The sequence below is a fragment of the Microcaecilia unicolor genome, chromosome 7, assembly GCF_901765095.1.
Source record: "Microcaecilia unicolor chromosome 7, aMicUni1.1, whole genome shotgun sequence".
NCBI classification, from domain to species: domain Eukaryota; kingdom Metazoa; phylum Chordata; class Amphibia; order Gymnophiona; family Siphonopidae; genus Microcaecilia; species Microcaecilia unicolor.
In genome coordinates, this window is record NC_044037.1 from 297,519,136 (window position 1) to 297,543,442 (window position 24,307).

At 43.8% G+C, this 24,307-nt stretch overlaps 1 protein-coding gene across 7 annotated transcripts in view; it reads right to left on the minus strand.

Annotated features, from left to right (window-relative positions):
- BIN1 (bridging integrator 1) overlaps positions 1-24,307 on the minus strand; it is a 258,711-nt gene that overhangs the window by 76,140 nt on the left and 158,264 nt on the right. For all 7 annotated transcript variants that reach the window (XM_030210518.1, XM_030210517.1, XM_030210515.1 and 4 more), the window contains exons 3-5: positions 21,747-21,801; positions 15,327-15,421; positions 1,140-1,235 (exon numbers count right to left, since the gene is read on the minus strand). In XM_030210518.1, the coding sequence (XP_030066378.1) occupies positions 1,140-1,235; positions 15,327-15,421; positions 21,747-21,801 (246 nt within the window). The remainder of the gene's footprint in view (positions 1-1,139; positions 1,236-15,326; positions 15,422-21,746; positions 21,802-24,307) is intronic.

Consider the following 24,307-nt stretch of genomic DNA (forward strand, 5'->3'; position numbering starts at 1 on the left):
ACTGAACTGCTACTGTGGCAATGATTACTTATCAACTTTCAAATAATGCATGCTATACCTTCAGTAGCAGTGTTATGAGATTTATGAGCAATTCTTATGACTGAAAGACCACTTTATCTTTCAAATGCATTTGCTACTCATTATTTTATAGAGGTATATAAAATAATGAGTAGAGTGGAACAGGTGGATGTGAAACGTCTGCTCACGTTTTCCAAAAATACTAGGACTAGGGGGCATGCGATGAAACTACAGTGTAGTACATGCAGGACGTCAGACTCACAGAAACAGAACGAAGCCTTGCGCCGGAAGAAGAGGACCTCGCTGGCTGGTCTGCAAGGCTTTGTTCTGTTTCTGTGAGTCTGACGTCCTGCATGTACAACAAAGGTAGGCGACGGCGGGGGAGGGTTGGTGGCGGGGGGGGTCAAAGGGTCGTCGGCAGGGGGGTCCAGGGCCAAATCTATGGGGGCCCAGGCCCCCATGGCCCCACATAGCTACGTCACTGCTTGCAGTCAGCCAAACTTGTACATGCGGGATAATTTATAAGTGGCATTCTACGTTAGTATAGGTATATATACATGAAAATGCCCTATAAAATTATCCCCTATCCCCCAGATTCTATATAGCGTGACTTAAGTTGCGCTCGCAAATCCGGTCATATTCCAGATTTCCACGCACAATTTAATTTGTTAACAAGCCAATCAGCGCCAATAACTGCCACTTAACAAGCAATTATTGGCACTAATTGGCATTAAATAGAATTTATACGCACAATCATATTCTGTAGCGTGATGCGTTCAAATTCTAAGTTGCATAGTTGAAAAGGGGGCATGGAATGGGCGGGTCATGGGCGTTTCTAAAACTATGCACGCTGTTATAGAATACACCCAATCCGTGCCTAATTTAGTCACGCGGACGGGCGCTCGGCATGTTCAATAATCCACATGCAAATTTAGGCATATTCTAAAAACTATGCCTAAATTTAGACATACTTTATAGAATAAGCCTATATGTGCTGTTTCTATGTCATTCAACAACGACATTTCCCCCCATGCAATACCAGCTCTGATGTGTATCACAGCACTACAGTAATTTAAATAAAACAGGTTCATCTAAGATCGAGGAAGTAAATAATGCCATACTTTGATGTCTGGGAACTGGCCCAAGTAAGTGTCCATTGTTAGAAGAGCCTGGTCAACCAGCTTCTGATGGTAATCGGTCCAGAGCAAGTCATTGTTCTGAAAGAAAGTGGAAAAAAAAAAGTAAAAGCATTCATTAGAAAAAGGTGAGAAATAGATCACTACTTTTGTAAAAATGGGGGAGGGGGGGGGTCACAAAGTCAAAATTCTATCCTGTCGACTACGCCATTTATGAATCCTTGCAGCTCACATTCAAATGGTTTAAGAATAAAATGTTTACACTTCTAAAACAAACTTTTCTTTAACCATATAAACTCAATTCACTTTTGTTTCTCTAGCCTAACTGGATCCAGTGTACAAATCTAAATACAAGCAACACATCAAATACTAGCTTTAAACTTTATCCTAGAAGTTTACAGAAAATATAGTTATTCTTTATGCAAGAAAATAATTCCAAATTGAAATTATATTTTCAGGAAGTCATCTACAGATAAAACTCAGGTATTTCAGTTTTTACTCTTTTCTCTGTCCCTTCTCTTCCAAAGCTTTTGTGTTTGTCTTTTCTATATATGGCACACAAAATTTAAGTTGTGCACATAACTTGAGTAATGAGCCATTAACTATCAATACACATCAATTATTGCACTCAATTGACTTCAATTATGATTTCCATATGCATCTTGCTAGGCGCTATTCTATAAAGATCCAGCGCAAATTTTATAATACTTCATTCAAATGGGAGTGTGAGGCCATGGGAGCAGCATGAACGGGTCAGGAGCATCCACTAAACATCTGAGCAGTATTACTGTATACCGGGGATATGCACCTTACACACCAGGATTTACACCAAGTTTCAGTTGGTGTAAATTCTTGCATCCACAGTTTGGTTGAAAATCAGCTCTAACCTCTACTCTATAAATGGGGCACAACTTGGAGTACATAATAATAAGCTGAAATTTTCATAACCTTGTCCTCGCAGCGAGAATCCCTTTAATTGTAATTTGAGGAAGGGATGACCTCAACAATCCATGCTCGGCAGCAGACCAAATTTTCTCTATGCCGGCTTTGTGTGGATTCCGTTCTTATCTTTGGTCATTAACGTCCTCTTTTCTGTAATCTTTATGACTTTTTTTATATCTTTTTTATATAATATTATTTCCATGTTTATCTATACAAATTGTTCATGTATGACATTCAAATATTCAAAGGCACTTAGCTTTTGTTTGCCCAACGGGGCTCTCCGTTTCACTTGTGCTTGCTTCTTCAGGGGACTTAAGTGCTTTCTCATCCACTCTATTTAGTGTTGCAATTCAATGTGGCGTTCCGTGGTTCAATCTTAAAAAAGGTCGGCGTTGACTGGTTGAACCACAGAATGCCACATACTCTTCCATCCTTATCACTCGGATTACTGTAATGATAGGAACCAGCTCTGTGAGTGCTAAGGGTGCTTGAGCACCCCCAATATTGAAAGAATTCCTTGTATGTGTCCAGGAAGGGATTATTTCCATTGGGCTTAGCACCCCCAATAATACTGAAAAGTTAGCTCCTATGACTGTAATGCACCGTTTTCAACACAGCACTCTCACACACATCACAACCCAATACCATAAACACCCCAGAGTACGCCCTTCCGGTCTCAGACAGTCTGAAAATACTGGGAGTCACAATTGACCGAAATCTTACACTCTAAGACCATGCGAAAAATACAGCAAAGAAAATGTTTTACTCAATGTGGAAGCTAAAAAGGATTAAACCTTTTTTCCCCAAAAGAAGTATTCCGCAGCCTAGTACAATCAATGGTGCTAAGCCATCTAGATTATTGCAATGCCATTTATGCCTGATGCAAAGAACAAATCATTAAGAAGCTCCAAACCGATCAAAACACAGCAACCAGACTTATATTTGGGAAAGCGAAACACGAACGTGCCAAACTCCTAAGAGAAAAACTGCACTGGCTACCACTAAAAGAACGAATTGTGTTTAAAGTTTGCACCCTGGTCCACAAAATCATTCACGGGGAAGCCCCGGCCTATATGCTAGACCTTATAGACTTACCTACTAGGAACGCAAAAAGATCAGCACGCTCATTCCTCAATCTCCACTACCCTAACTGCAAAGGGCTGAAATATAAATCCATATACGCAACCAGCTTCTCCTACATCTGCACGCAACTATGGAATGCACTACCGAAGGCAATAAAAACAACGCAAGACCTAACTATCTTCCGAAAACTACTGAAAACTGATTTGTTCAAGAAGGCATACCAATAACATCCATCCTCAATACTAAATAATGACTGCAAATAAATTAGAAAAACCGAACTTCAATTGACTGATCAACCTCTTTACTATCAATGATCAAGCTCTAATACTTTAATCATTATGTGGAAGATAAGTTATCTATAGTCGATGAATGTCACAATCCAATCTTTCACTTAAGAACCAATATGCATTACCATAACGTATTCTTCTCTACCATGTATGTATGGACTTTAATGCAACACCTTTTGTAACCTTGCTACCCGGAAATGGCAATCGCCATGACGGCAAATGTAAGCCACATTGAGCCTGCGAATTGGTGGGCAAATGTGGGATACAAATGCTACAAATAAATAAATAAAATAAATACATCTTAATCTTTTTCTTCAACCCTATTTTTCAACTGTATAAAATATTTTCTTTTGCTATAAAAACTATGTTTCCAACAGTGTTCTCACTGTGACAAGTGCAGCCAATCTCCTGCATGCATTTTTTCAATATTCTTTCCTTTGCAAGCTTGTCTCTGACCACAGCTTAACACACTATTACAGCTTTAAAATTTGCTGCTTTCTACTCACACCCCCAACCCTAGAGCACACTCCCAACAAGTTTTCTTTTCCATCCTAAAAGAAAGGGGCTACCTGAAAATCAAGAGACAATGAGAGAGCGACTGCAAAGCAAAATTACTAATCGTGAAGGGAGAACACAGTTTATCAAACCACTTGCCACAGTTCCGGGAACCGTTTTTATGAAAACGCCACAGTGATGGCCGAATATAACTGCCCCGATAACATCTGTGTCTCCCTTATGTGCACTGAATCAAAAAAAAAAAAAAGCGTCTTCACATTAAATAAAAATATGTGAATAAATGTGTGAGCCCTCTAAATGTCAATCACTGACCCCACTATATATATTCGAATACAAATATGCAAATCACTTATCTTGAATAATTGCCTTGTTTGTCCAACTGAACACCCTGTTTCGGCAAACCTTCTTCAGGAACTATAAGGCATGAAATGAACATAAGTGTTAAGTGGTCAAACATTGTCTAACGAAAGAAGGTTGGGTCGATATAGAGGAGTTAATAGTCATCATACCCCACATACAAGATATGCCAGTCTCCAGATAAGTCTTAAAGAGCCGGAATAATACAAAAGAAAGACCACCAACCCTGAAACTCCCAGACAATGGTCCTCTTAATCTTGTCAAGTACATTCTGGGATGTGCATCTCAGTACCTGGTTTTTTGCCAGGAAACGTGACCAGCTAAACCGGCTCAAACTGACTTCCTCAAACCTCAATGCCTCCATCTTCAAACCCAGAAAGAATCAGTTTCTCACTATTTCTGAATTGTAATCGGATTATTATGCACCAAGTGACCTCACTTCCTATGACCCAACAAGAAATTATAAAAGCAGACTTCGCTTCCTCTCTCTCTGGACCATCTCCATCTGCACAGAAGCAAGATCTTCTCCATGTTCCACCCCCATCCACTCTGCCGTTAGAAAAACTTCTCTGCCAGCCGAAGAATCAACATCCAGCTCCCCTCTGTAAGCACAAGAGCCTTCTTCACCACTTCAACCAGCAAAAAGAAGGAATATATCCGAGTGAGTTCATCCTGATCCAGTTCAATTAATAATTCAGAGTTTCTAATCAGGATTTATCTTGTGGCACACTTCCCTTGCCACAAGATCTCTAAAAACAAAGTGCTGTAAATTAACGCATTACCTGTACTTGCTCTGCACCTAAGAATAAGAATCTGGTCCTGGTGACGCACAGCTAGCGAATGATTGCAGCCCCATGGAGCTCCCGAATCGCTAAGCGCGAACTGTTGAAAATACAGAAAACAGAGCGATTCTTTTGACAAAGACCTACTGAACCCTTCACTAAAGAAATTGGATGCAAAAAAAACAAAAAAAAGTTATGTCGACCCTACTGCCGGCAAAAACAGAAAATAAACTTGGCAGCAAACGATGACGGAGTGCACGAGGGCCCCGAGATGGCAGCAGAGGGCATTCGGCCTCCTCCTCACCAGAGAGATCAAGCGAGGGCTTGCCGCACTGAGACACAACACCATCGCCCACCGAACAACCAGAAGCCTTAACGGATACCAAGACGATCTTAGCCTCAATTAAGGAAGCTACGGCGACATCGGAAGGCACGCTGGTGCAAATACAAATAGACCTGAACGGTGTACGAGTAGACATCCATGACGCTGTAGAGTGGGTTGATCAGGGAACGACATATTTCCTCCTGAGGAGGCAGGAGTCGTCAACACAGGCCAACATCATACAAGAACTCTTGAACAAGGTAGATAACCTGGAAAACAGGTCCCTTCAGTCAAATCTGCGGATAGGGGGACTACCAGGGGGGGGGGGGGGGGGCGGAGAAAAACTCCCCTGAAATATTCCTTGAACAATTCTTACGGGAGCTGTTTGCTGCCCCAGACCTGCCAGCAGACCTGGGCATGGAAAGATTTATGAACAGTTGCACAGCATATTGTTCCTTCTTATACTTTAATAAAAAGACTTAAATATAAAAATCATAAGCGTTCGAGGCTTCTGCAGATGAGGACAGAACCTATGGGGCAGGGCTGGAACAGAGACAGAGCCCGCAGGGATGGGATGGGGTGAGGACAGAGACAGAACCCACGGGGACAGGACGGGGACAAACTTTGTCCCGGTGTCGCTCTCTACTTCCCACATCCATCTAATTTCCAACTCCCCCTCCATTAGCTAGCAAGAGGAATCAGATGACAGCTGTCCTCATCTGAAATCTGAACTACACCAGACCCCATACTCTTACAAGAGCTGCTGGCCCCATGCAGTTCTAATTTCAAAAAGGAACCAGCAGAGGAGGAAACAGCAGCAGGAAAAAAAAGAGGATTGCTCTTTGCCGACTCCCTCTGCCACAAGGTCAAGATATACTACTACTACTTATCATTTCTATAGCGCTACTAGACGTACGCAGCGCTGTACACTTGAATATAAAAAGACAGTCCCTGCCCGACAGAGCTTACAATCTAATCAGGACAGACAAACAGGACAAATAAGAGATAAGGACAAAGAGTAGCAAGATTCCGGAATCCCAAAGAGTAGCAAAATTCTGGAATCCCAAAGAGTAACAAGATTCCGGAATTCAAAAGACTACTACTACTACTTATCATTTCTATAACGCTACTAGACATACGTAGCGCTGTACACTTGAACATGAAGAGAGAGTCCCTGCTCGACAGAGCTTACAATCTAATTAGGACAGACAAACAGGACAAACAAGAGATAAGGGAATATTAAAGTGAGGATGATAAAATAAGGGTTTTGAACAAGTGAATAAGGGTTAGGAGTTAAAAGCAGCATCAAAAAGGTGGGCTTGTAGCTTAGATTTGAAGACGGTCAGAGATGGAGCTTGACGTAACGGCTCAGAAAGTCTATTCCAGGCATATGGTGCAGCAAGATAAAAGGAACGGAGTCTGGAGTTAGCGGTGGAGGAGAAGGAAATATAGGGACCTGGAGATTCTGGGAAAGAGCAAGTTGGCCAACAGCCTCTTCTCCTTGCTGCCTCCTTGATCATAAGTACATAAGTACATAAGTAGTGCCATACTGGGAAAGACCAAAGGTCCATCTAGCCCAGCATCCTGTCACCGACAGTGGCCAATCCAGGTCAAGGGCACCTGGCACGCTCCCCAAACGTAAAAACATTCCAGACAAGTTATACCTAAAAATGCGGAATTTTTCCAAGTCCATTTAATAGCGGTCTATGGACTTGTCCTTTAGGAATCTATCTAACCCCTTTTTAAACTCCGTCAAGCTAACCGCCCGTACCACGTTCTCCGGCAACGAATTCCAGAGTCTAATTACACGTTGGGTGAAGAAAAGTTTTCTCCGATTCGTTTTAAATTTACCACACTGTAGCTTCAACTCATGCCCTCTAGTCCTAGTATTTTTGGATAGCGTGAACAGTCGCTTCACATCCACCCGATCCATTCCACTCATTATTTTATACACTTCTATCATATCTCCCCTCAGCCGTCTCTTCTCCAAGCTGAAAAGCCCTAGCCTTCTCAGCCTCTCTTCGTAGGAAAGTCGTCCCTGCACAGAAACTTACAAAACAAATGCAGAATCCTATATGGAGGAGAGATCTGTTTAAATTCTGCATCACACAGTATTCCCCCAGCACAGACAGCTGAACGGATCTTCAACATGTAAAGCACGAACCTAGCATACACAGAACAAACTCTGAGAAAGAATTTCATCAACTGGAGTGGATGGCCATAATTGAACACGTACGCTTTTTATTTTACCAAAAAAGTATGTAACTATAAGCAGTCAGATATCAGAACCAAGGAACGATGCAGGTGTCTGAAAGAGATCAAAGTTAGAAGAAGATTCAAAAACGCAGGCGAAATTAAATTCTGAAACTACCGCTTCAACCTCCCTGTGTTCTAAGCAGCAATTCTAATCGAAAGTCCTTTCCGCAAAAAGCTGGGCTGGAACCATGAACTTAGCATGCAGGGCGGGCTGTAGTCTATAAATAATCAAGTATGAATTATGTTTTTGTTTTATTTAAATGCAGTCAACCTGCAAGATCAAACACTGCAGAGCAACTTCAACCACAGGCCGAAGAGGAGAACAATTTCAGAAAAGGAAAGAGGCCAAGAAGTTTAATATGAAATAACCACATAACATATGGTTTTTCCATCTTCTGTTAACATAAACCTGCATTAAACAAAGTTAAAGAATGATGCAATAAAAAGCCCATTTCTAACTGGATCATTTCCACTGTGTTCCCCCATCAAACCCACCTCCTTTAGCTGTGTCCTACAGACAGATGTTCAACCCCAGGGCATCCTACACTAAAAAGTCATGGTTGACCTCCATCCACCAAACACATATTTCAAATTTCTGATGGAGGACAGCCAGACTGCACTATAATAAGTGATTTTAAAGTTCCCATGCTAAAAGAATTCGTTGCCAGAGAATGTGGCAAAGGCGGTTAGCTTAGCGGGGTTTAAAAAAGATTTGGCGCGCTTCCTAAAGGAAAAGGCCATAGACCATTATTAAAATGGACTTGGGGGAAGATCCACTGCTAATTTCTGGGATAAGCAGCATAAAACGTATTGTACTTTTTTGGGATCTTGCCAGGTATTTGTGACCTGGAAGGCCACTGTCGGAAACAGGCTACTGGGCTGGATGGACCTTTGGTCTGTCTCAGTATGACTTATGTACTTAACTTAGGCGTCCAGAAAACACAAAACTTGTCAGTCCCTCTAAATTTTCACCAGCAGCACAGCCTGCCCAGGGCATTATGGAACTCTATTTAAAAAGCTTAAATGCAGCAAACGATACAGGGCCTACATTAGACAAACATCTGAGATTGCTTCTCTCTCCCCTCCTGTCCTTTAGAGGAATTTCAGTGCCAAGTGCTCACTTCCCTCCTTTATTACTGCAAAGCTATTACAGTATTTACATTTTATTCCCTGTTTAAATACACAGCTTTCTGCTCAGGGACTGTAATCTTGACATCCGTTTTCACCGGAGCACTCATTTCTTTCATGCAGTGGAGGACTAGCCTAATGGTTAGAACAGTGCTGACCACTAGGGAAGCCAGGATTCAAATCCCGCTTCTCCTATATGAGTGCTTCTTGAGACTCTGACCAACACTATACGCTGGCTGCAAAGAACAAATAATCAAGAAACTCCAAATAGCCCAGAACACGGCAGCTAGACTCATATTCGGTAAAACAAAATATGAAAGTGCTCAACCTCTACGAGAAAAACTACACTGGCTCCCAATCAAAAGAACGCATCACGTTCAAGATATGCTCCCTAGTTCACAAAATAATTCATGGAGATGCACCAGCCTACATGTCAGACCTGATAGACCTACCACCCAGGAATGCCAAAAAATCATCCCGCACATTCCTCAACCTTCACTTCCCCAACTGCAAAGGTCTAAAATACAAACTAATGCATGCGTCAACCTTCTACCTGAGCACACAATTCTGGAACGCGCTGACGCGGAATTTAAAAACGAACTATGAACTTACTAACATCCACAAACTACTAAAGACCCATCTCTTTAACAAGGCACACCACAAAGACCAACAAATGTGAACCTCTCCACATATATCCAGAAAAGACTTAGTATATCTGCTTGTTAGACTAATATCTTGTCCTATCATAATCATGTCACCCAAAATCTGTAATACTAAATATTTATCTTTCATGTATTTCCATTCTTCATGATATGTTGTAAGCCACATTGAGCCTGCAAAGAGGTGGGAAAATTGTGGGATACAAATGCAATAAATAAATAAATAAATTAGGCAGTACCCAAATTTGCACGCGCAATTTAAAGCACCTTTTATAGAAATAGGGTATTAACATTAATCTGCAGAACTGTCCTTTGGCTTCCCCCAGTTTCCATCTCCTTTTTTGTACTTCTATGGAGAAATCAGAACACACTGCGAGTTGACCTTTTTTTTTTTCCTTGCTGAAGCTATAATTCACTTTTTATCTTTCAAGTTAAAGACTTGCGCAATAGCTGCTTTTGGAGAATCTCCAAGAAGGGAAATTTTTGGAGGTGATCCACGAGCTCTTTCTTCTGCCTCAAAATTACAGATGCCAACAACCCCTCTGAAAGGGGTTTTTATCCTGCCCCGAACAAAAAATTCTTCCACATTTGAGCCTTCACACTTTTTACACACTGTAAAAATATTCACTTTAGGCTGAATATTATTTTATAAGGAAAGCTCAAGGTCTATATTAATATTCAGAGGGTTGTTTATGTTTAACCTGTTTTTATTGGCAGGAAAAGCACAATACACTTCGCATCAAGAAAAAGTCTTAATACAGCACAAAATACACAGACAAAAAAAAGAAAAACATCAACATTTTATAATTTTGCCCCCCCCCCCCCCGCCATTCCCTTAACTATGTCCCTACCGTCCCCACCCCCATCTAAACCCCCACATCCTCCCATCCTCCCCTCCCCCCTACAACCTAATCCCCTCCTCCCCCCCCCCCCCCCCCACTTGGATCAGAGGGTTGTTTAAAAAAATTGTTTTACGATATATGTATTTTACTTGACTGAAACTTATCTACTGTAAATGTGAACCACCTCATGCATATTTCTGGCACACAGATCACTGGATTTTATATAATAATGCCAATTTTATATTAAAGATCTGAAAAGGAAAGCCAGCAATTTTGAAAGGAATGGGAAAAAAAAAATCACACCTCTAGATTTAAGGTAAAAAGAAAAATAAAACAAAATTAATACATTAGAATAGGACAATAAAAACAGTGGGACGCCAGGGAAGGTGAGAGAATACAGGAAAGAGAGGACGTGATGAGAAGGCCGAGAAGGCAAAAAAAAAAAAAAAAGAAAATTTACCACACACACATACATAACCCCACCTGCCTACACCACAGGAGGGGGCAGAGGGTTCCCAGGGTACTACAAGATTCTCATGGGCAATTTATATCACACCCTGGGAACCCTGATTCCTGCAGTTCAAATCAATGGGTGCACCTTTTCACCCTTCATCGCCCTGCTCTGCAAATGCACTCTCCCTGCCCAGCACCTCAGTAATTTGGCCTCACACTTCAATGTGACCCTCCATGTCTGTTCAAGTTCTTCTTCAGATGTAGCCATGCCACCAGGAGTTCTGTAAGATATCGAAACTTGAGCAGGGCTGGGCTCAGCCACTACTTAGACCAGGGGTACTACAGGAACTTAGGCTGGTGGCTTGGTAGGGTGTATTTAGCCCAGTGCTGTACCATGGGCAGGGTGGTTGGAGTGATCCTACCTGGGTGCAGGCGGGGTGCATTGCAATGTGGCTAGCAGGGATCCTCAAGCCCCACCAGCTGACAAAAATTCGCAGAATCGCTCCCTCCCCCACCATGTACCTTTTAAACACTTCAGTTCTTTGTTGGTGGCGAGCAGCGACCAAATCAATTGCTCTCACCGGCTCCAAAGCTTTCCCTTTAATGTGGTCCCAACTTTGTGGAAACAGGAAGTTGAACAGGGAAGATTCTGGCGCTGGCGTGAACAGTCCATATGAGTCGCTGCTCACTGCCAGCGAAGAACTGAAGTGTTTAAAAAGGTACATGGGGGAGGGAAGCAGGTTGAATGATGTGGAGGGGCATTTTCGATATGATGTCTTAAGTCCAACTTTGGAGTGGAGTGAAGGAGTGGCCTAGTGGTTAAAGCAGCGGTCTTCCAGAGGTGGCCGGTTCAAATCCTACTGCTGCTCCTTGTGATCTTGGGCAAGTCCAGTGCCCTCAGGTACAAACTTAGATTGTGAGCCCTCCAGGGACAGAGAAATATCCAGAGTACCTGAATGTAACTCACCTTGAGCTACTACTGAAAAAGGTGTGAGCAAAATCTAAAAATAAAAACATCCACAATCCGAATAGGAAAGAAGGCCATTTTTGAAGAAGAGAAAACATCCATTTTTTTTCAAAAATACCATTTTGAACAAAGTTTGTGCTTTGTAAATTTTTTTTTTTTACCATTTTTGATTAAAACAAAAAAATGTCCAAGTGAAAAATGCAGAAAATCAAGCCATTGGGATGCAAAGGGGCACCCCTAGGGGACACTGCAGTGGACTTCAAATACCGTATTTTTCGGACTATAAGACGCACTTCCCCCCCCCCCCAAATTTGGGAGGAAAATGAGGGGTGCGTCTTATAGTCCGAATGTAGTTTTAAAAGCACTGTAATTCCGTTTTGCAAGGTCCCTCCCTCGCTCCCTCCAAATTTTAAAAGATTTACCTGGTCGTGGTCGGGGCAGCAAAAAGATGCACGCTGGGCGCATCAGTCTTCCGTTCTGACGTCTCTCTCAGCTCTGGTCCCGCCCCTTGAGAGACGTCAGAACGGAAGACTGGTGCGCCCAGCGTGCATGCTTTTTGCTGCCCTGACCACGACCAGGTAAAACTTTTTAAATTTGGAGGGAGCGAGGGGGACCTTGCAAAACGGAGCGAGGGAGGGAGGGACCTTGCAAAATGGAATTACGGAGCGAGGGACAGGGGGGGGGCCCTGGAAAACGGAGAGATCGGGGGCCCTGCATTCGGACAAGACGCACCGGACCATAAAACGCACCTAGGCTTTAGAGGAGGGAAAACGTGCATCTTATAGTCCGAAAAAATTTTTTTTTCCTATTTCCCTCCTCTAAAACGTGCGTCTTATGGTCCGGTGCGACTTATAGTCCGAAAAATACGGTAATTGCTCCCAGGGACACATCTCACCGTTGCTCCATTATCTTGCCGAGCCCCCCCAAAATCCATTGCCCCCAACTGTACACCACTACAATAGCCCTTATGGGTGAAAGGGGAACCTATAAGTGGGTAGAGTAGGGTTTGGGTGAGTTTGGGAGGGCTCATGTTTTTTTTCACCACAAGTGTAACAGGTAGAGGGAGGTATGGGCTTTGGCCCAGCTGTGTACAGTGCATTTCATCTACCACTAGACTACTCCAGGGACCTGCGGGCTGCTCTGAAGGACCCGAGAACAATATCTGAGGTTGGCAAGAAATGTTTTTAATCACATTTTCGGGTGGTGGGAAGGGGTCAGTGACCACTGAGGGAGTAAGGGGAGGTCATCCTTGATTCCCCTCCAGTGGTCATCTGGTCATTTAAGGCACCTTTTTGTGCCTTATTTGTTCTAAAAACAGGTCTAGCTCAAAAACGTCTTAATTTTAGCCATGGACAGTTTTGTTTCGTTTCGTTATGGCTGGAAAACGTCCAAAGTCTTAGGAATACCCAAATCTCGCCCTTAACATGCCCCCGACACACACCCTTGAGATTTGATTGCACTGTAGATGAACAGCGTAGAAAAACGTCTGAAAAATAGGCTTCAAAAATACAGATTTGGAGGTTTTTGTGAGAAAAATGCGCAAATGCTTCTTTATGCCACTTTTTTTTCTTTTAAACATTTTTCACTTTCGAAAATGAGCCTCTAGATCGCCTGGTTGTGGGGGGGTTGAGAAATAGGATCGCCTACAGGGGAGGGGAGCGGGGTTCTCATGCCCATCCACTCCAGGTGTCAAATACATTACATACACTACTGATTTTTCCAATAAAATAATGGTCCAGAACAGCCCTAGGGTACGTGGAGGCAGTGGCGTAGCTACGTGGGGCCTGAGGGGGCCGGGGCCCCCGCAGATTCACCCCAGGACCCCCCTCCCGGTGAACCCGCCCCCGCCTACCTTTACTTTTGCTGGCGGGGGATCCCACTCCCCGCCAGCCAACGTCTTCTCAGTCCTTCCTGCACTTCAATTTGTTTGCTGACGTCCTGCACGTAATTGTACGTGCAGGACGTCAGACTCAGAGAACAGCAAACAAATTGAAGAGCGGGAAGCGACTAAGAAGAAGACGTCGGCTGGCGGGGAGTGGGATCCCCCGCCAGCAAAAGTAAAGGTAGGCTGCAGCGGCGGCGGGTTCGCGGTGGGAGGGGGGGGGCGGCAATGTCGGCGGTGGGGGGGGCGGCGGCGGGGGGAGGGCTAAAATGGCCCCCTCCCCCCGGGCTCTGGACCCCTCTCCCACGGAAGGCTGGCTACGCCCCTGCGTGGAGGGGCATAATTGAATGGCGCCGGACAAATAGATGGCTGGCCATCTATTTAGCCGGAGCCGTAAAGAGCAGTCCCAAACCATATTACCGAAAAAGATGGCCGGCCATCTTTCGTTTCGATAATACGGTTGGGGTCGACCAAATGTCAGAGATGGCTGGGTTTGAGATGGCCGGCATCGGTTTTCGCCGATAATGGAAACCAATGCCAGCGATCTCAAACCCGGACAAATCCAAAGCATTTGGTTGTGGGAGGAGCCAGCATTTGTAGTGCACTGGTCCCCCTCACATGCCAGGACACCAACTGGGCACCCTAGGGGGCACTTAAAATTTAAAAAAAAAAAAAAAGCTCCCAGGTGCATAGCTCCCTTACCTTGGGTGCTGAGACCCCCCAAAACCACCCCAAAACCCACTCCCCACAACTATACACCAGTACCATAGCCCTTATGGGTGAAGGGGGGCACCTACATGTGGATACAGTGGGTTTTGGGAGGGGTTTGGAGGGCTCCCATTTACCACCACAAGTGTAACAGGTGGGGGGGATGGGCCTGGGTCCACCTGCCTGAAGAGCACTGCACCCACTAAAAACTGCTCCAGGGACCTGCATACTGCTGTCAGGATGCTGGGTATGATATTTGAGGCTGGCATAGAATATATATTTTTTTTTTTTGGGTGGGAGGGGGTTGGTGACCACTGGGGGAGTAAGGGGAGGTCATCCCCAATTCCCTCCGGTGGTCATTTGGTCAGGTGGGGCACCTTTTTGAAGCTTGGTCCTGAAAAAAAAAGGGACCAAGTGAAGCCGTCGAAATGCTCGTCAGGGCCGGCTTTCTTTTTTCCATTATCGGGAGAAGCTGGCCATCTCGTGAGCACGCCCCCGTCCCGCCTTCGCTGCCCTACCGAAACGCCCCCTTGAAGTTTGGCCAGCTCCACGACGGAAAGCAGCTGGCGCCGGCCAAAAATCGGCTTTCAATTATACCGATTTGGCCGGGTTCAGGAGATCGCCGGCCATCTCCCTATATGTGTCGAAAGATGGCCGACAAGCGCCTTCAAAAATAAGCTAGACAGTGTCCTCTCTAAGCCAGTACTGAGAATTCCCTGATATGAAATTTAGGGCACCGCACTGCTGAGGAGTTAAACAGAGATCTTTTTCAAAGTGCCTCCTGCAAATACAGAAACCTTCATTCCTAGTATTGCTAAATTCCAACATGAATTTCGCAATCGGTACGTTGCCAAAAATTCCTCCCGTGCTCAGAACATTATTATGCTCAGTAGACCCTCTGTCCCCTTTCAGTCCTATAACCAATCATTCTATAACACCTCTGGGAAATCCCTATTCAGACCACACTAGTAACAGTAAAATGTCTCACCTCAGCTATTTTGTTGGCATCCTCTCTTCCAGACCAGTCTGGCTCATAAATCTCCTGCAAACACTCCGTCAGCTTCTTGGACGCTTCGTGCATAGCTAAAGAGTCATAAGGCAAAGAGCAGCAGGTTAGTCGAACAAGTCCAGAATGCGGGGAATCAGTTTCCGTAAGGGGAAGATCCAGCAGCAACGGCACAAAACGTTTTGGCAATCCTCACGGGGGCCTGGCTGGTCGATCGGCCAACGTTTGTCCGTCTCCGTTCATCTACCACACTGCTGTTTTCTTGTACCTACCAGCCACGCTTAGGTTTGAATTTGATATCCTGCCTTTCTCTACAAGATAATCAAAGTGGTGTACAATAAAATCATGAAACCAGGGAAGAATTTCTAATACCAAAAAACCTTGTTCAGATAGTAAATTATCTAGAGGACACCAAAGATCACCTTACAATGTTTGAGGAATCTCCGCCTACTGCTTGTCAATCAGGAGATTATTTTAAAAGAAAAACAGATGACATTCGTGCCCGATTTGTTTTTAAGAAGGCTAGTTTTGTTGGCCCATCAACTAGTTAGTAATAATGTTCCTGTGATTTTTATACTATTTCTTGGTCTTTACTGAGCAATTTAAACAAATTCTCTGGTTCGGTTTCTTGGATATCTGCCCTACTCGGCTTATGAGGGAAGCTTCTTTAAAATTCAAAGCTGAAGTCCAGGAATGGTTAACGATTTCCCTTTTTTTAAGGTAGATTTTTTTTGCAATTAGGCGAGATAGTTACACTAGTTATGAAGGCCTTTGGATCTTTAAATTCTAGGAGCGAGAACTAATTATAGACTGGTGGCATCGATCCCCTCTCTCTTAAAACCTAAGGAGAGCTTGGTTGCTATACAATTAACTTTGTATTTGGACAAATGTGATAATTTGCATTATTCACAATCTGGATTTTGTAGTGGCTATAGTACAGAGACTATTATACGTAAGTACATAAGTATTGCCATACTGGGACAGACTGAAGGTCCATCAAGCCCAGCACTTGGTTTCCAAAAGTGGCCAATCCAGGTCACACGTACCTGGCAAGATCCCCAAAAAATACAATACATTTTATGCTGCTTATCCTAGAAATAAGCAGTGGATTTTGAATAATGGTCTATGGACTTTTCCATTAGGAAGCCATCCAAACCTTTTTTTAAACCCTGCTAAGCTAACTGCTTTTACTACATTCTCTGGCAATGAATTCCAGAGGTTAATTACACACTGAGTGAAGAAACATTTTCTCCAATTTGTTTTAAAATTTACTGCTTTGTAGCTTCAGTGCGTGCCCCCTAGTCCTAGTATTTTTGTAAACAGTAAACAAGCAATTCATGTCTACCCGTTCCACTCCACTCATTATTTTATAGACCTCTATCATATCTCCCCTCAGCCATCTTTTTCTCCAAGCTGAAGAGCCCTAGCAGAGCTCCGAGTTTTATTGGCTACTTCTAAACACACACTTATTTTTAAATTTGATTTGTCAAGCGTTTTTGACCTAGTAGACCACAATGTTATTGCATCACCATCCAGCCAATACTCAAAAGTATTTAACCGGTCAGGAATGGCACCTGGAGGGGCATAATCGAACGGGGCGCCCAAGTTTTCATGAAGGCGTCCTCAGAGGACGGCCCCACGAAGGGGCGGGGAAACCCATATTATCGAAACAAGATGGGCATCCATCTTTTGTTTCGATAACACAGTCAAGAAACGCCCAAATCTCAACATTTAGGTCGACTTTAGAGATGGTCGTCCCCCAGTTTTCAGCCATAATGGAAACCGAGGACGCCCATCTCAAAAACGACCAAATCCAAGCCCTTTGGTCGTGGGAGGAGCCAGAATTCATAGTGTACTGGTCTCCCTGACATGCCAGGACACCAACCGGGCACCCTAGGAGGCACTGCAGTGGACTTCACAAATTGCTCCCAGGTGCATAGCTCCCTTACGTTGGGTGCTGAGCCCCCCAATCCCCCCCCCCAAACCTACTCCCCACAACTGTACACCACTACCATAGCCCTAAGGGGTGACGGGGAGCACCTACATGTGGGTACAGTGGGTTTCAGGTGGGTTTTGGAGGGCTCACATTTACCACAAGTGTAACAGGTAAGGGGGGATGGGCCTGGGTCCGCCTGCCTAAAGTGCACTGTACCCACTAAAACTGCTCCACGGACCTGCATACTGCTGTCATTGAGCTGGGTATGACATTTGAGGCTGGCAAAAAAAAAAAATTTTAAGTTTTTTTTTAGGGTGGGAAGGGGTTGGTGACCACTGAGGGAGTAAGGGGAAGTCATCCCCGATATTCTCTGGTGGTCATCTGGTCAGTTCAGGAACCTTTTTGAGGCTTGGTCGCAAGAAAAAATGGACCAAGTAAAGTCGGCCAAGTGCTTGTCAGGGACACCCTTCTTTTTTCCATTATTGGCCGAGGACGCCCATGTGTTAAGCACGCCTCAGTCCCGCCTTCGCTACGGTGCCGACACACCCCTGGGAACTATGGTCCTTCCTTGCGACGGAAAGCAGTTGAAGACACCCAAAATCGGCTTTCAATTATACCAATTTGGGTGACCCTGAGAAAAGGATGTCCATCTCCCGATTTGTGTCGGAAGATGGGCGCCCTTCTCTTTCGAAAATAAGCCTGCTGGCCAGTTAAATACCCTCAAGCTGGCTACCTGCCGATATTTAGCGGAAGATAACCAGCTATCTCCCACTGAATATCCTGGTCGGCGACTAGCCTGGTCAGCGGCTATGTCACGTGACATAGCCGGATACTGCCGATTTCATCGGCTGACCGGTTAAGTTTAGCAGCTAGATAGACCTGCGTAAATAGAAGATCTATCTTTGGCGCTATAACTAAGCCGGTCAGCCGATGAATAATCAGCTTAATCGGCTATGTTTGTGGTGCCAAAAAAAGCCAGAAACTCAACGCTGATGGCTGAATATGACCCCGGCATTGAATTTCCAGGTTCGCCAGCAACAGTGGGAGTTAGCCGGTCTATTTCCTGCAGTCTCAATATTGGCCCCCATAAGTATAACTGTATGTGCTACAATGGTTCAAGGGTTTCCTTACAACTAGGTCCTAGGTCAACATGAAAGGAATTTTCTCAGGGCTCCTTGCTGTTGTCCATTTTGTTCATGTGTTAATGATTTCGCTAGGTTCTCTAGTTGAAACCTGCAGGCTTTAAAATCATTAAGCAGATGATACCCTTATTTTCATTCCATGCCAGTCATCCATGGATGAGATGACGAGATCAAATCCAAGATACAATTTGCATTTCTTTGATTGAGAAACGGATATCAGATACTTAAACAAAGAAAAGACCAAATTTTTGCTTAGAAGATCAAAACGTTTGTCACATCAGGATAGTTTTCTTACTATTGATCGGAAATAAGCAAATGTGCTAGCTCCCACCCTGTCAGACTGTCATAGTAATGCTTGAATGTTTTCACTTATATACACTGTCAGCTAGCACATTTGCTTATTTCCGATCTGACGAAGAAGGGCAACCTTCGAAAGCTAATCAAGAAATGTATTAAGTTATGTCCAATAAAAAAGGTATCATCTTATTTTCTTTTCCATGTTTTATTTTGTTTGATTTCTATTGATAACCTTACTATTGATAAAACATCTTTCAAAGGAGAAACTTCTCTAAAGATACTTGGTGTGACCCTTGATTGCAACCTAACATTAGAGTCACAAGTAAATTAACAAACAATTGTTTTTTGTTACATCACACAGTAAGGCATATTCGGAGCCTTATACCACAAGAAAAATTCAGACTAGTTGTCCAATCTCTTATTATCCAAACTTGATTACGGCAACATAATATACTTGGGATGCTCAAAACAGTACAAGATACCGCTTTGAGATTTATCTATTCCTAGGGTAGTTAGTGGGGTTCCTCAGGGGTCAGTGCTAGGACCACTGCTCTTTAATATATTTATAAATGATTTAGAGATGGGAGTAACTAGCGAGGTAATTAAATTTGCTGATGACACAAAGTTATTCAAAGTCGTTAATTCATGAGAGGATTGTGAAAAATTACAAGAGGACCTTACGAGACTGGGAGACTGGGCGGCTAAATGGCAGATGACGTTTAATGTGAGCAAGTGCAAGGTGATGCATGTGGGGAAAAAGAACCCGAATTATAGCTACGTCATGCAAGGTTCCATGTTAGGAGTTACGGACAAAGAAAGGGATCTGGGTGTCGTCGTCGATAACACACTGAAACCTTCTGCTCAGTGTGCTGCTGCGACTAGGAAAGCGAATAGAATGTTGGGTATTATTAGGAAAGGTATGGAAAACAGGTGTGAGGATGTTATAATGCCGTTGTATCACTCCATGGTGTGACCGCACCTTGAGTATTGTGTCCAATTCTGGTCGCCGCATCTCAAGAAAGATATAGTGGAATTGGAAAAGGTGCAGCGAAGGGTGACAAAAATGATAGCGGGGATGGACAACTTCCCTATGAAGAAAGACTAAGGAGGCTAGGGCTTTTCAGCTTGGAGAAGAGACGGCTGAGGGGAGACATGATAGAGGTATATAAAATAATGAGTGGAGTGGAACAGGTGGATGTGAAGCGTCTGTTCACGCTTTCCAAAAATACTAGGACTGTCTAGGGGGCATGCGATGAAACTACAGTGTAGTAAATTTAAAACAAAATCGGAGAAAAGTTTTCTTCACCCAACGCATAATTAAACTCTGGAATTCGTTGACGGAGAACGTGGTGAAGGCGGTTAGCTTGGCAGAGTTTTAAAAGGGTTTGGACGGTTTCCTAAAGGACAAGTTCATAGACCGCTACTAAATTGGACTTGGGAAAAATCCACAATTTCGGGAATAACATGTATAGAATGTTTGTACGTTTGGGAAGCTGCCAGGTGCCCTTGACCTGGATTGGCCGCTGTTGGAGACAGGATGCTGGGCTTGATGGGCCTTTGGTCTTTTCCCAGTATGGCATTACTTATGTACAGTAAATATGAGAAGGTAACACCACTATACCTTCAATGTCACTGGTTTATCTATGGAAGCTAGAATTTAATTCAAGCTCTACTGAATAATTTAATTGAAGACTCAGCAACAACCTACACATGTACTTGAAATTTCTTCCGTTTGCGCATCTTCAAAACACCTGATTCAAAATCAATTTAAGCTGTCTTTTCTGAACCCAAGAGGTGTAAGATCTACTAAACATTTCAGTGGATCATTTTTTTTTAATCAAGCAGTGAAATCGTGGAATCTACTGCTGATTGAGTTATGCCACGAGACCAATTATGCTCTTGTTAAAAAGGCTGTAAAAACTATTTTGTTCCAAAACCATATTATTGCTGAAATTAATATGGGTGAGGGGGATTCTTTATTTTCTGCCCCTAGCATGTACTGACCTTTGCTGTAGTTGGTGGGGATCCTCAAGGCCCATCAACTGAGGACTTCCTCTGAAGGCAGGCAAAACTCTCTTCTACTAAGCTCGGCAGACGGAAGCAACATCCTTGCGCCAACCGAAAACTAAGCGTGCATGGGGTACCAGCATCAGTGGCTCAAGGATCTACTGCTGCCTGCCAAGCTTGGTTAAAAGGGAGTTCTGGCCGTCTTTGGAGGAAGACTTCCGCTGACAAAGCTTGGGGATCCTCATAAGCTAAAATATTTATATTTTAAGTTGGGAGATCCCGGGGGAAGGGTGGAACAGAGAATTTTCTGCCTACCCACTTTTGGCTCAGACCCATCCACAAATGAATGTCTGGCTATGCCGCTGGTGCAGGTATCACATGGCTCAAACTCACAAAGAGCCCTTGTGGTGCTGGAAGAACACAGAAGCAGCATCAGCATTAAAACCCTCAGAGAAGGTTGGGGGAAGAAAAGGTTTTGGGGGAAGAAAAGGTTTTAGGGGATACCAGCAGAGACAGAATAATGAAGGCTGACTATACAGAACAAGGGATTTGTATATGAATACAAATATTGAACTAAACAAATAGAAACAGAAATGAATTTCCTCTTGTACTGAACATAAAAATAGCCATACTGGGTCAGACCGGTGGTCCATTTAACCCATTATCCTGCTTCCAACAGTGGCCATTCCAGGTCACAAGTACCTGGCAGAAACCCAAATAGTAGCAACATTCCATGCTTCCAAACCCAGGGCAAGCAGTGGCTTCCCCATGTCTGTCTCAACAGCACAGACTATGGACTTTTCCTCCAGGAACTTGTCCAAACCTTTTTTCAAACAAATAGGAGGAAATAACGTTTTCACTCAATGAACAGTTAAGCTCTGGCACTCGCTGCCAGAGGATGTGGTAACCAGTGGTTAGCATATCTGGGTTTTAAAAAGGTTTGGACAAGTTCCTGGAGGAAAAGTCCAGCGTTAAGTGAACAACATAAAGATTAACAAATGCTTAATGAGCAGAACTTACCTTTTACAGAAGACAGATAGGTTCGAAGATCTTTTTGAAGTTTGCTTCCTTCTGTCTGTTGAAAAAATAAAAAAATAGCATTAACAGTTATCAGTACATAGCTATAGTGATATCTCATTAACAACAATGAGAAAAATGACAATTTAAGACATTTTTATATAACATTTAAAGAGTGTCTGAATCTGTACAAGATGAGGCTTTGAAGAGATAATGCATTTTCACTGAAAATTTAAAATTATTTCCCCTTGAGGTGTATTTAAAAACTAGATCGTTTTTGGGTGACTTCATCCTTCAGTCTTATATTGAATTAGGTTTTATACTAGTCACAGACTGGGTTCTCCTATTTGTTGTGTGTGGAGGGATGGTAGGGGGGGAAGGGGGATTGGGGAGGGGTTTTGCAAGGGCTATAGGGATAGAAATAGTATGTTTGGCTTGGTATTGCTAGAGCACATTTGGTTGAAATACATCGCTCATTGTAATGTTTTTTTTTCTTGCACCAATAAAAATGAAGTTAAAAATAAATTCATAGCTCTGCCATGACACAGTCATCCCAAAAGATGTACAGCAGATCTAGAAAAACATAGCTTTACAATAAATCAAGTTATAAAACATCAGTAAAGAAGTGGGAGCAGTCCTTGATGAGGGGACCAATGTTTCTGCGGAGGGGGGAGGAGACAACTTGACCAAATGCATTTAAGTGGGTCCCGGCCAATGTTTGGATAATCAATACCCAGCACCTACACATGGCCTGGCACCGACTGTATTTAACAGGGCCTCTTTTACCAAACCGCACTAGCGATTCACGGCAGCAATGCCGACAAAGCAGTGGCGTAGCTACATGGGGGCCTGGGCCCCCGTAGATTTGGCCCTGGACCCCCTGCCAACGACACTCTCGACCCCCCTCCCGCTGCCAACCTTTGTTGGCGGGGGACCCCAACCCCCGCCAGCCGAGGTCCTCTTCTTCCGGCGCAAGGCTTCATTCTGTTTCTGCCAAGTCTGACATCCTGCACGTACAACGTGCAAGACGTGCAGGACTTCAGACTCACAGAAACAGAACGAAGCCTTGCAGATCAGCCAGCGGCCGCGTTGCAGGACGTCAGACTCACAGAAACAGAACGAAGCCTTGCAGATCAGCCATCGGTCGCGTTCCCGGCTGATCTGCAAGGCTTCGTTCTGTTTCTGTGAGTCTGACGTTTGTATGTGCAGGACATCAGACTCAAAGAAACAGAACAAAGCCTTGCGCCGGAAGAAGAGGACCTTGGCTGGTGGGGGTTGGGGTCCCCCGCCAGCAAAGATAGGCGACTGCAGCGGTGGGGGAGGGTTGGCGGCGGGACAGGGGGGGGTCGAGAGGGTCGGTGGCAGGGGGGGTGGCGGGGGGGGGGCTAAAATGTGCCCCCTCACCTCAGGCTCTGGACCCCCCCCTCCCGCCGAAGTCTGGCTACATCCCTGCGACAAAACCCACTGAAAGCGAATGGGCTTTGTCGGTATTGCTAGCACAGTTTAAAAAAAGGGGCTGTTAGAAAAAGTATGGGTTTTTTTTTTTTGTTTTAATTTCAAGAAGTCTTAATTACTGAGACCAAGGCAAAAATACAAAAAAATAAAAATAAAAAAATAGTATTACAAGCAAGGGAAAACACAATCACAATTAAAAGCTCCATTCCCCTATTGCAACGTATGTATTTCAGTAATTATACTACAGTACTGAACTATACAAAACTTCTACTGTTTTAAATTGTTTTCATGAAATGGAAAATACCCCCAAAACCCATCAACCCCCCCCCCCCATATCAAAACTTCCTCCTTCCATATTTACCACCACCACCACCAACAACCCCACCCTATGTCTGATGTTAAATTAGTTACAACACGCCACAATGAGTTAATAAAAGCAATGTCTCAGAAAGGTCCCCTATCACCTCCCATTTCTCTTTTTTTAATCTTACCGCTGCCAGCTGAATATGAACTGGGAAAATATCAGAATGTATAAGTGAAACACAAAAGCTTTTTTCCCTGCACAGCTCAGTTGGATGACATCATCCATTAGTGAGGACTTGATACCTTGCTTGCTCTCAAAGTGTTTTCCAAAAGAAGCCCTATATTTAAAATTTAGTTATAAGCAGAGCAAAAAGGGAAAGGGAACTGGGACTTGATATACCGCCTTTCTGAGGTTTTTGCAACTACATTCAAAGCGGTTTACATATATTCAGGTACTTATTTTGTACCAGGGGCAATGGAGGGTTAAGTGACTTGCCCAGAGTCACAAGGAGCTGCAGTGGGAATTGAACTCAGTTCCCCAGGATCAAAGTCCACAGCACTAACCACTAGGCTACTCCTCCACTAGCAACATTCCATGTAGAATCTCAAATAGGGAAAGGGAAATGGGACTTGACATACTGCCGTTCTGAGGTTTTTGCAACTACATTCAAAGTGGTTTACATATATTCAGGTACTTATTTTGTACCAGGGGCAATGGAGGGTTAAGTGACTTGCCCAGAGACACAAGGAGCTGCAGTGGGAATGGAACTCAAAAAGACCTCGATAACACACATACAGTGGTGGAA